The 13,092-nt window shown below is 42.3% G+C and overlaps 1 protein-coding gene across 1 annotated transcript in view; it reads left to right on the top strand.

The window, feature by feature from the left end:
• The window catches only part of rpf1 (ribosome production factor 1 homolog), a 43,739-nt gene extending 37,348 nt beyond the window's left edge, over positions 1–6,391 (top strand). Inside the window, exons 7-9 of the mRNA XM_073062531.1 lie at positions 656–837; positions 3,701–3,827; positions 6,033–6,391. Of these exons, the coding sequence (XP_072918632.1) occupies positions 656–837; positions 3,701–3,827; positions 6,033–6,074 (351 nt within the window). The 3' untranslated portion in view covers positions 6,075–6,391. The remainder of the gene's footprint in view (positions 1–655; positions 838–3,700; positions 3,828–6,032) is intronic.
• The last annotated feature ends 6,701 nt before the right edge of the window (positions 6,392–13,092 follow it).

Here is a 13,092-nt window from a genome sequence, read left to right as displayed (position 1 = left end):
GACATGTGGACTTGTACAGATGATAGTAAACCCAACTTTGACTTTAATTATGCCATCAACAGTTCATGATTTTGAACCCACCAATAATTTCATGAATGAAGTCCTGGCCTGGGCTTCCAGAGCTCAGAGTTCAATTCTGGCGCCATCTGTAAGGAGTTTTCTTTGTTCTCCCCATTGAACTGCCTGAGTTTCCTCTGGGTACTCCATTTTCCTCGCACAGTCCAAAGACATTTGGGTTAGTAAGCTAATTGGTCATTGTAAATTGTCCCATAATTGGGCTAGATAAATCGGTGGGTTACCGGGCAGCACAGCATTGGGTCGGGGGGGTCTGTTCCGCACTGTATCTCTAAATAAAAATACAAATGAAGGGTATCAGCCTGCAAATTCCCCTCCATAGATGCTGCATGACCTACTGTGTTCCTCCAGTATTTTGTGTATTGCTCTGGATTTCCAGCATCAGGAGAATCTCGTGTTCATGAATTGTTGTTGGGTCAAAATGAATTAATGGCAAGAAGCTCACCTGAGCCACTGGAGTAGTTTGAGTGATACTGTATATTTTTCCCTCATTAATAAGGAGTTGTGGTGAATGAGCTTTGGTTGCAAGTGTTACACAGTTTAAAATAAAATAAAATATCTTTTATGGTCTTTGTGGTAGAGGCGAGGAAAGGAACCAACAGGACATTGCCCTGAGGTGATCCTCAATAATTTTTCCACCCGACTGGGACACAGCATTGGGAGAATGTTTGCCTCTCTGTTCCCTTACAATCCACAGTTCCTGGGGCGGCAGGTGGTGACTTTTCATAACCAACGTGACTACATCTTCTTCAGATTCCACAGGTACATGTTAATACCATCCATTAATTAAACTGCTGCAATTTCTACAGCTTCCCTTGGAGTGCATGTTTTTTTTCTTGTGCTATCTTGGCAAACAGGACAAACATCTGAATCTATCTGTATATACCTTTATATTTGTATCAGGAAGGACCTGATTTGTTTTTTATTCTAGTATAGGTTGAGCACCACTTATCCAAAATGCGTGGGGGCTGGAAGTGTTCTGGACTTTAGAATATTTGCATTGATATAATGGAGTACTGTGGGGTTGGGACCCAAGTCTAAACATGAAATCCATTTATATTGCCTATACAGCTTATACATCCTGAAGGTAGTTTATATAATATTTTTAATAATCTTGTGCATGAAACAAACAATAATGTGTACACTGAACCATCTGAAAGGTTAGCTATCACGACCTCGGCTGCCCAGGTGGACGGTCAGTAGCTGTGTGAGATTGTCCTAATTCCCGAGTGAATTTATGTGCTACTGGTAATCAGTCGTTGTCTTACACTTGTTCATCACACCTATGTACTGATGCAGCCATTCAGTGTTATAGATTTTAATCAATGATGATCTTGTCAAAATCATCAATGAATTCTTCTGCTGCTTCATGATCAGCAGCCACTTTTTCAAAACAAACCTTTAAAAATTTAATGCCATAACTTTACTTAAATTTCTGCAACCAGCCTGCTGAATATTCACAATTACCTTCAGTTTTCACTTTGCTGTGATCTCTGTGTGTTTCATGATCTGCATACTGTTAAGCGGTGTATGTTCATTCCAATGCTGACAAATCCACTTTTTCTTTTTTTTTGTAATTTATTTTTTTATTGAAGTTCATCAAACAAACATTTTCATAAGATGTATTTCAGACATTGTACATATATATCATATAATCTTATAAATCACAAATCTCCACAAAGTATTTATCTGAGGTATACACTTATAGAAAAGAGTGGAAATCCACTCTTTCAATGCACAATCGAGATCTTCATTATTCGCCTCATGCAGTGTTTTCCTGTTTTTCATTGACCTCTTCATTACATGTGTGAAGTTACTTCTCAGAACTCTCTGTGATATGCTGAGACCTGCACATCTCCTGGGATCCTTCCGAGGACCTTGTAGGATTTTCTGTTTGTGACATCATGTCAGTGCTCAAAAAAATTCAGATTTCGGAAGCTTTTAGATTTTGGAATTTTGGATAAGGGGTGCTCAGCCTATAATGTGTAGATGCCATTTGGTTTCTGAATGGTCCATGAATACATGAGTACTACCTTGTTACTCCTGTCTTACTCTTATTTGTTTTTTGTAACTTACAGTAATTTTATGTCTTGCACTGTATTGCTGTCAGAAAACAAATTTCACATCTTCCTTTGTTGCTCCTCCTGGTTCCCTTTCTTCCATGGTCCACTCTCCTCCCTTGTCAGATTCCTTCTTCTTCAGCCCTTTACCTCTTCCACCTATCCCCTCCCAGATTCATATTTCATCTCCTCCTCCCTTACCCACCTACTTTCCCCTTCACCTGGTCTTACCTATGACCTGCCAACTTGAAATCTTACCCCCCCCTCCCCCATCTTCTTATTCTGGCTTCTTCCCCTTACTTTCCAGTCCTGATGAAGGGTCTCAGACCGAAATGTCAGCTGTGTACCCACTTCAACTCTGCTTCATATTCCCATTCGGATATGTCCATACATGGCCGCCTCTACTGCCATGATGAGGCCAAACTCAGGCTGGAGGAGCAACACCTCATATACCATCCGGGTAGTCTCCAGCCCCTTGACATCAACATCAAATTCTCCAACTTCTGGTAATTCCTTCCCTCTCCCTTCTGCTATCACACTTTCACTCTGCCTCCTCTTACAGCTGCCTATCACCTCTCTCATGGTTCTGCCTTCTACTACTACACATAGTGCTTTCCCCTTATATTCCTTCTTCGCCTTTCCTGCCTATCCCCTCCCTGCTTCCCCTCCCCCACCCCTTGATCTTTCCTCTGATTGGTTTTTAACCTGGCACCTTCCCACACTCCCCCCATCTTCTTTACAGGGCCCGGCCCCCTCCCTCTTAAGTTCTGACAAAGGGTCCCAGCCCGAAACATTGACTGCTCGTTTCCACGGATGCTGCCTGACCTGCTGAGTTCCTCCAGCATGTTGTATGTTTTGATTTGACCCCAGCATCTGCAGTGTAGTTTGTGTCAACTGTTTATTCCCTTCCATAGGTGCTGCTTGACTTGCTACATTCCTCCAGCATCTTGTATGTGTTGCTTAAGATTTTCAGCATCTGCAGAATGTCTTGTGTTTATGATAATAAACCTAATTCTGATTCTGGTTCTGATTCAGGGCTGGGTATAGTTTAACTCTCACTGGATATCTGACAGCCTTTTATGGGTTCTTCTGGGTTTCTTTGTTTTGTGGCTGCCTGTTAGGAGTCTAATCTCGAGGTTGTATAATGTATACTTGCTTTAATAAATGTACTTTGACAGACAGACAGACATACTTTATTGATCCTGAGGGAAATTGGGTTTCGTTACAGCCGCACCAACCAAGAATAGTGAAGAAATATAGCAATATAAAACCACAAATAATTAAATAATAATAAGTTAATCATGCCAAGTGGAAATAAGTCCAGGACCAGCCTATTGGCTCAGGGTGTCTGACACTCTGAGGGAGGAGTTGTAAAGTTTGTTGGCCACAGGTAGGAATGACTTCCTATGTCGCTCAGTGTTACGTCTTGGTGGAATGAGTCTCTAGCTGAATGTACTCCTGTGCTGAACTTTGAACTATTCCTACGTGAACCTTTGATTAATAAAGTAATATCTTGATATTTGTCAAGTTAATTGGGAGATGTTGACAGTGCTTTTTCCTTCAAGGTATATATTTCGGAATGAGAAAAAGGTTGGTCTTCAGGAACTTGGGCCACGATTCACCCTGAAACTTCGCTCTTTGCAAAAAGGGACATTTGATTCAAAGTATGGAGAGTACGAATGGGTTCACAAGGTCAGTCATGAAGACGTTTCGGTTGTCTTACCCTGCAATTAATAGACTTTTACTCATTTGAAAGAATTTAATAAAAGTTTGTTCGGTTTTATAGCTATTTCTATAATCTATTGGACCTTCTAATTTTCCATGTAGCATTTCAAATCAAAATATCAGATGCTGTCAGAATGATATTTAATGGTTATTGTTGTCAGGCAAATATAGTCTGATTGCATATTTATAATAATGCCATAAGAGATGGAGCAGAATTGGGCCATTTGGCGCATTGAATCTGCTCCATCATTCTGTCTTACACATAGGCTGCCAACAGCAGCTCACCAGAGACCTCTGTTCTGCGTCAGTCTTTCAGATTGTCCCCAGGTGTAGCCCATCGAAGATCATTTCTCTCCCAGGGATGAGGTCTTTGGAACTTCTGATGGCATTTCTTCTGTTTTGGATTTTACGGGGTGGGGTTGCCACTCCATGCCCAACTCCTTTTAATCCAGGCTTGGGACAGTCCATGGCGATGTTCCACCTCAGCACTATTCTCCTGTAACTTTTGATTCCCTGACTAATCAAGTACTTATCAACTTCGGCTTTAAGTATACCTATTGATCTGGTCTCCACAGTCATCTGTGGCAGTAAATTTCACAGTTTCACCATCCTCTGGCTAAAGAAATTCCTCCTCACCTCTGTTCTAAAGGGATGTCATTGTATTCTGAGGCTGTGCCCTCTGGTCCTAGAATTGAAGCATACTTAGCGATTGAGAAGACCTGTATTATTTATACCATTTTCTGATCAGAAATGACCAAGTAATTTAGTTTCTGGTCTCCACAGATGCTGTTTGACCTGCTCAGTATTTCCAGCATTTTCAGTTTCTCTTTTGGATTACTGATGTTTTCTATTTTATTGGCAGGAATTTATTATTTAGTTTTGAATTCAGAATTAGATTTAATATTACCAGCATATGTCATGAAATGTGTTGTTTTGCTTCAGCAGCAGTACAATGCAATACATAATAATATAAATACTTAAATATTATAGTAAGTAGTGTCAAAAGGGCACAAAAAATAAAAATAAATAAGTAATATTCATGGGTTCACTGCCCATTTAGAAATCTGATGATGGAGGGGAAGAAGCTGTTCTTAAAATGTTGAATGTGTGTCTTCAGGCTCCCACAAAACCTCCCTGATGTTAGCAGTGAGAAAGGGCATGACATGGCATGGGTGATGGGGGTCCTTAATGATGGATGCCCCCCTTTATGAGGCATCACCTTTTGAAGGTGTTCTCGGTATTGGATAGGCAAGTACCCATGATGCAGTTGGCTGTGTTGACAATTTCTGCAGCTTTTCTGATACTGTGCTGTGACCCCTCCATAGCAGACTGTGATGCAGCCACTCAGAGTGCTCTCCAAGGTCTCTCTATGGATGGGACTGTCCATTACAGTAAAGATCACACTGTCTAAAACTGATTAAGAAAATACTGTCCATTGCTTATGTGTTCCAGTGTGTGTCAGTGATCCTTTGAGGCTAGAATAGCGTAAATTTCGAACATTCTATTAGCAAAGATGTGGAAGGATGAGTGTGTTCTGTGAAATTAGGTTTGCGGGTTCTGCGAGTGGGACAGCAGACACTCGTTAATGGTAGATGGGTTAACTATTTATTTACAGGATAAAACAGACACAAAGCATTCAAGCTACACTCAGTTACAAACACTTACCTAAAGTGTGCACTTGGGCACTCTTTACTGCAGCACACCTCCACTGTTTATTGTTTCCACGGCGTCAACCCCCAGCTCACGGCAACCAAGAGAGCAAAAAGGAGCCATGTGGTCTCCGCACACCAGGTTTAAGCTCCAGCACGCTGTGACATCAGCAGCTATCTATTATGTGATTTTTTTTTTTACTGCTATCTTATATGTACCTAGTGTTCTGTGATGGTTGGTTCTGTGTTTTGCATCTTGGCCTGAGAGTAATGCTGTTTTGTTTGGCTGTGTTCATGGCTATTTATGTCTGACAATTAAACTTGAACTTGAAAGGAGGCAATGCTCCTTACACGGGCCAATCCCCACCTCCCATGGGGGACCAGCTTTCAATGAGCGGGTACGTTTGACACCCGCTGAAACAGAGTCTCTACCACTGATTGGGGTTAATGGATAGATCACTGAATGTATGTGTGCTCTTTTACTGAATACAGTTCTTGACTTTTATTCTCTATTTCTCTTAAGCGTCACGAAATGGACACGAGCCGCAGGAAATTCCACCTGTAATGCAGGACTCAAACAGGACGGGATACACCAACTGTTGCTACACCTTAAGTATTTTGGATAATCTGAAAACCAGCAATACAGTCTCATCATTTTCACACAAGACTGACATTAACTGAGGCTGTAACAGTCTTTGAGGAAGAACGACAAATCGGAATGCTGACTTCCTTGTAAAGTTTCTGCTAAAGAGAAGTAAACTCCCAAATTTGGAAGTTTCTGACTGGGGTATACTTGTTCTCCAAATATAAAGTATACCTTATAATTACTGTTTTGTAGAAGGACCTTAGGTTTACATCAATTAAAACATTTATTTGAATATACACTACCAGAATTGTTGGTGTGTGTTGGGCAAATACAAATTTACTTTAAAACAGCTTTGTTCTTGAACATGGGTTATGGGTGAAAGGCGAAATAAGGGGGAACAACTTCATTCAGAGGGTGGTGTGAGCGTGGAATGACCTGCCAGTGGAAGTGGTGGACGTGGAATTGATTACAAGATTGATTTCTCTGACTTACCCCTCTCCCCCTTCTTTCTGGGTGCGGGTTGATGGGATGAGGCAGATTAATGGTCTGGCATGAACTGGATGGGTTGAAGGGCCTGTTTCTGTGATGTAGTGTTCTGTGACTGAGCTGGGGGCAGCCTGCAAGTGTTGCCTTGCTTCTGGTGCCAATGTAACAGGCCCACAACTCACTAGAGCTTACTAATCTATACGTCTTTACTAGACAGGGTGAAACCGGGGCACCTGGAGAAAACCCACATGGTTATGGGGAGAATGTACAAACTCTTTGCAGACAGTGGTGGGAATTAAAACACAATTGCTGGTGCTGTAAAGCGCTACGCTACCATTGCAGTTGTATAAAACGTTGGTTAGTCTGCACTTAAAGAATTTTGTGTACAGTTCTTGTCGCCACACTACAGGAGGTTGTGTAGCAATAGAGAGTGTACAGATGAGATTCACCAGGATGGGAGCTGGAGTGGAGAGCTATGGTTATAACATGCGTCTTCATGGTACACACCCTGTGGGCAATTGATTACTCATTAGTGTCACCAACTGAAATGTCACAGGAGACTGGAACATCAAGAAAATGGGTGCCTGTCAGAGGCCTCTCCCCTCTCTCCTTCCCCCCCCCCACAGAATGTAACATTGAAGCAGTGAGCTGTTGGTTTCCCCTCTCTGGTAGGAGTGATGCATCTCTCTCCCTCATTAGTGAAAGAGAGCCTGTGGGATGTCAAACTGCTGTGTTAGAGAGTTTATCTAGATCATGGTTTCTTCAGGGGCTTAGCTATTGCTTGTGTGGTGGGGGGAATGATGATTCCTGTTGGAACAAATGGGGGAGGAGTAGGAGGGAGGGTAGATGCTTTACTGCTTGTGTGTAGAGTGGGGTTCTAATATTTTCCTGTCACCTATTCTTGGGGGTTTTATTCGATTTTGTGGATGTCTGCCAAGTGTAAAAATTTCAGGTTGTATTCTGTATATCAGCCGGCTGGTGGCACAGTGACATCAGCGCCGGACTCTGGAGCGAAGGTTTCCAGGTTCAAATCCAGTCGGGTTGCTCCCGGTCACACTTTCCATCTGTGTCAGATTGAGTGTTGAGCTGGCAACTCGGCCTCGTAAACAAGAACACTGCGCTGTGAGAAGAACGTGGGGGACCACTCACAGAATCTTTCCTCCAAGACAACCACTTGGAAAAAAAGTGGTCGCTGAGGCTCTGGCAGAGTATGGCACACAAAAAAAAATTCTGTATATATCCTCTGATATCGTGGAACCTTGAACTATTGGAGAGGCTGGGATGGTTCTCATTGGAACCTAGGAGACTGAGAGGTGACCTAGAACCAGATGACACAGCTTTAAGGTGAGTGGGGAGAATATCTGAGGGAAAGGTTTTTCCACACAGAGTGGTACAATATTTGTTCTGCTAGATGTATCTGCTCCTGTGCTGCCCCCGCCCCAGCACTCCTCCGCCTCCTATCCCGTGCACACCCACCGTGGTGCTCCACCCTCTCCGTTCCCAACATCTTTTGCCTCCCGCCAGATCTACAAACTTTCTCTCCTCTTCATGTTGACAAATCTGGAGCAAGCTCCCAGAGGAGGTGAATCAGAGTCAGGTTTATTATCACTGAAATACAGTACTGTGCAAAAGTCTTAGGACATATATAAAGGTAGGGTGCCTAAGACGTTTGCATAGTACTCTAGTAATTTTATGTATTGCACCATGTTGCTGCCACAAAAATAAAGCAAATTTCATGATGTGTGAATGATGATAAACCTGATTCTGATATGGGTCTCTTGTGGACTGAGAGTGGGCAGGGGGCAAGGAGGGGAGAATCATGGTTGGGAAAAGGGGAAGAGAGAGGGGAGGGGTGAGGAACAACAGAGGGACATTCTATAATGATCAATAAACCAATTGTTTATAATCAAATAACCTTGCCCTGTGTTCCGCTAGATGTATCTGCTCCTGTGCTACCCCCGCCCCAGCACTCCTCTGCCACCTATCCCGTGCGCACCCACCGTGGTGTTCCACCCTCTCCATTCCCAACATCTTTTGCTCCCGCCAGATCTACAAACTTTCTCTCCTCTTCATGTTGACAAATACAGTACTGTGCAAAAGTGTTAGGCACTCTAGATAGATATATAAAACTTATATATCTATAATATACTATATTATATATTATAATATAGTAATATATATAGTAATATATATTACTATATATATAGTAAACCTAGTAACGATTTACTAGGATGTTACCAGGGTTTCAGCACTTAAGTTACAGAGAAAGGTTGAACAAGTTAGGTCTCTATTCATTGGAGCGTAGAAGGTTGAGGGGGGATTTGATCGAGGTATTTAAAATGTTGAGAGGGATAGATAGAGTTGACGTGAATAGGCTGTTTCCATTGAGAGTAGGGGAGATTCAAACGAGAGGACATGATTTGAGAGTTAGGGGGCAAAAGTTTAAGGGAAACACGAGGGGGTATTTCTTTACTCAGAGAGTGATAGCTGTGTGGAATGAGCTTCCTGTAGAAGTAGTAGAGGCCAGTTCAGTTGTGTCATTTAAGGTAAAATTGGATAGGTATATGGATAGGAAAGGAGTGGAGGGTTATGGGCTGAGTGCGGGTAGGTGGGACTAGGTGAGATTAAGAGTTCGGCACGGACTAGGAGGGCCGGAATGGCCTGTTTCCGTGCTGTGATTGTTATATGGTTATATTATATGGTTATGCACAGTACTGTATGTTGTGAAATTTGCTATTTAGTAGGCGACAATACTGTGCAAGGCATGGACAATTACTATAAGATTCAGAATTGTTTACAATTGAGTATACAAGTGTAAAGGAGAAGAAAATAATTGTTACTCTACATCCGATGCAGCGTAAAAAGTTACAATAAGAAATATATAAAAATAAATAAGTAGTGCAAAAACAAAAAGCAAAAAGTGAGGTGGTGTTGATGGAGTCTGGGGTGGAGGCAGATTCTGTTACAATGTTTAAAAGATACTTAAGGAAGTTCTTGAACAAGAAAAGGGTTGAGGGATATAGACCATAAGACATAGCTGCAGAATTAGACCATTCCACCCATCAAATCTTCTCTAAAATTCCATCACGGCTGATTTATTATCCCTTTCAACCCCATTCTCTTGCTTTCTCCCCATAATCTTTGATGCTCTGACTAATCAAGAACCTGCCAACGGCCCTCTATTCTGAGGCTGTGCCCTCTGGTCCTAGACTCATCTAATGTAGGAGACGTACTCTCCACATTCACTCTATCATGCCTTTTAATATTCAGTCTTGAAGAAAGGTCTTGGCCTGAATCGTTGACTGTTTATTCATTTCCATAAATTCTGAGTTCCTCCAGCAGTTTGTGTGTTGCTCTGGGGAGATTTAGTAAGAGGTATACGAAATTATGAGGGTTATAGATATGGTAAGTGCAAGCAGGCTTTTTCTACTGAGGTTGGGCAAGACTAGAACTAGAGGTCGTGAATTAATGGTAAAAGGTATAATGTTTAAGGGGAACATGAACTATTTCACTCAGGGTGGTGAGAGTGTGGAACGAGCTGCCAGTGGAAGTGGTGGATGCGGGTTCAATTTCACCATTTAAGAGACGTTTGGGTAAGTACATGGAGGAGAGGGCTATGGGCCATTGTCCAGATGCAGGTCGATGGGACTAGGCAGAGTAATGTTCAGCATGGACTAGATGGGTGGAAGAGCCTGTTTCATGGTTGTAGAGCTCCATAACCATGATCTGTATATGAACTTGACTCAGGAAAGTTGTGCAACAGATTTTCTGGTACTTTGTTTCCAGACTCGGTTCTCTGTGGTTAGCAGTGATTTCACAATCTTCCAGTGTATGATTTGATTTGGGGGCTGGTGGAAAGGAGGCTTTTCACTGGTGATGACTGTTTAAGGAAGTTTAGTCCCATTGCCCAATGCCTATTGTTTCAAACAAATGGAGCGGTTATTGTAACACGATTACAGTATCAGTGACCTGGCTTCAATTCCTGCCGCTGTTAGCGTATAACTATTACAGCCTCAGCGACCCGGGTTGAATTCCTATCACTGTTACTGTAGCGGTTAGCATAAAGATATCACAGTGCTAGTGGCCTGGGTTCAATTCCTGCTGCTGTCTATAAGGACTTTGCACATTCTCCAAGTAACCTCCAGGACTCCCCCCACGTTCCCAAGAAATTACCATTACTGTTGGTTGTGTAGTGAAGTACCTGTAGCTTTGGAGGCAAAAGCTGTTGAAGTTCTGACATTATCTGTTTTGGTCCCATGTTTCTGGACAGATTACAGAATTAGGCATTACTCAATGTTAAAATGAACCAAGCATTTGGACTTGTGTCACTGAATCGCACAATTTGGTGCAAGGTACACTCAGTGGCCACTTTATTAGGTTCCTCTTGGTGTACCACTAGTAATAATATGGCCACGGAATGTATGTTCATGATCTTCTGCTGCTGTAGCCCATCCACTTCAAGATTCAACGCGTTGTGCATTCAGAGATGCTCTTCTGCACACCATTGTTATAACGTGTGGTTATTTGAATCGCCTTCCTGTCAACTTGAACCAGTCTGGCTGTTCTCCTCTGACCTCTCTCATTAACAAGGTGTTTTTGCCCACAGAACTGCCACTCACTTGATGCTTTTTTTGTTTCTTGCACCATTCTCGAAACTCTAGAGACTGGAGCATGAACATCCCAGATCAGCAGTTTGAGATACTCAAACCACCCATCTGGCATCAATAATCATTCCACAATCAAAGTCATTTAGATCACATTTCTTCCCTACTCTGATCAACAAATGAACCTCGTGATGCTGGTGAAATGATGGGGCAGACTTGATGGGCTAAATGGCCCAATTCTGCTCCTATGTCTAGACTTATGGTGTTATGTCTGCATGCTTTTATGCATCTAGTTGTTGCCCCATGATTGCTGATTAGATCAATTGTAACTAATAAAGCAGCCACTGAGTGTATAGCCCAGCTTTCCTTTCCACAGTGGATCCTCTGTCATCGATGGCCCCCACCATCTAGGCTCTTCTCCTATTGGAGTATAAAAGTTGCATTGTTTGCTGTGTAACCAAAACTATATAGTCAGCTTTGAGTTTGCTATTTGCTATGCATGTATCCAATTTAGTAGGAGAATGAAATCTTAAGAATGTAGAAGATAATGGGGTGTTAATGAGAGGTAGCTAAGAGATGTAGATTAGAACATTAAGTCAATGGGTAGAAACAATAGTGGCGGATGTACTTGTGATACGCAACTGTAGACAGATTGGATATGCTAATACAACTAAACCAGGAGATTGCTATTAAAAATGCCATGTACAAGGATCGGTGGGCAATCAGCGACTAGCTCACTGACTGTCTCAGCTCTGATTTGCAAATTAAAGTTTAACACTTCTTGAAGAATCTTCTGCGTCTCCTGGTCGTTTGTGGGGCACAAGAAACCACGACACTCCCTGCTGCCATCAGGAAAGAGGTCCATGAGCACCACCAGGCTCATCAATCGGGCCTTTGATAGATAGATAGATACTGAACAAACGTGGATAACTTCACTCGCCTCAACACTGAACTGATTCCACACCCTATGGGCACAATTTCAAGAACTCTACAACTTCTGTTCTCGGTATTATTCATTTACTTTTTTGTGTATTTACAGTTTGTTTTCTTTTCCACAGTGGTTTTTTGTCAGTCTTTGTAGTTTTTCTTTGATTCAATTGTTTTTCTTTGTTCCACACAATGTCTACAAGAAAATGAATCTCAAGGTAATATATGGTGGCATATACATACTTTGATAATAAATATACTCTGAACCCATAGAACTAGTGTGGAACCCTTAAATCCCAGGGCCTGCATATTTATTAGTTAAAACTACCATAGAAATTAACACTTTGATGCCCATTATAGTACTCTTTCATGATGGTTAGATGAAGAAGTTCAACCCAATCTGTAAAGAAGTACAGATAATGTGACCTATTTCTTTAGTGGTACGTGAACTTAACTAACTGTTCATGGTCTCCTCACTGGCATGACAAGGCCGCACTCTGGTTGGAGGAGCAACAACTCATGTTCCATCTGGATAGCCTCCAACCTCAGAAATGCCAACAGAAGCTCTGAAGAGCTTCTGGGAGAGGATGTATCAATGTGTTGGGCTACGCCTGGAGATGATGTGAAAGACTGGCCCAAGACAGAGGACTAGGGCGAGCTCCTGTTGATGGCCTATTGCCCCAGTAGGAGTGATGGGCTTAAGTAAGCCACCAGCCTCATGCCATGAACATTGACTTTTCTAACTTATGGTAATTTATCTCCCAAGCCCCTTTTCCCCCATTTCCCATTCCGGTTAAACTACAGATTACAGATTACAGGTTAAGCTCAGCCAGTTCCATATGGGCATTAGTCTTCCCACCACCAAAAAAACCTTCAAAAGGGCAATGCCTCAAAAAGGTGGCATCCATCAGCAAGGACCCTCAGCAGCCAGAGGCGTGCCACCCTCTCGTTACTACCAGCAGGGAGGAGGAATACACGCT

This window comes from Hemitrygon akajei, chromosome 12, assembly GCF_048418815.1.
Source record: "Hemitrygon akajei chromosome 12, sHemAka1.3, whole genome shotgun sequence".
Lineage (NCBI taxonomy): Eukaryota > Metazoa > Chordata > Chondrichthyes > Myliobatiformes > Dasyatidae > Hemitrygon > Hemitrygon akajei.
Note: the sequence above shows the minus strand (reverse complement) of the source record. Positions and strands in the feature narration are given on the sequence as shown.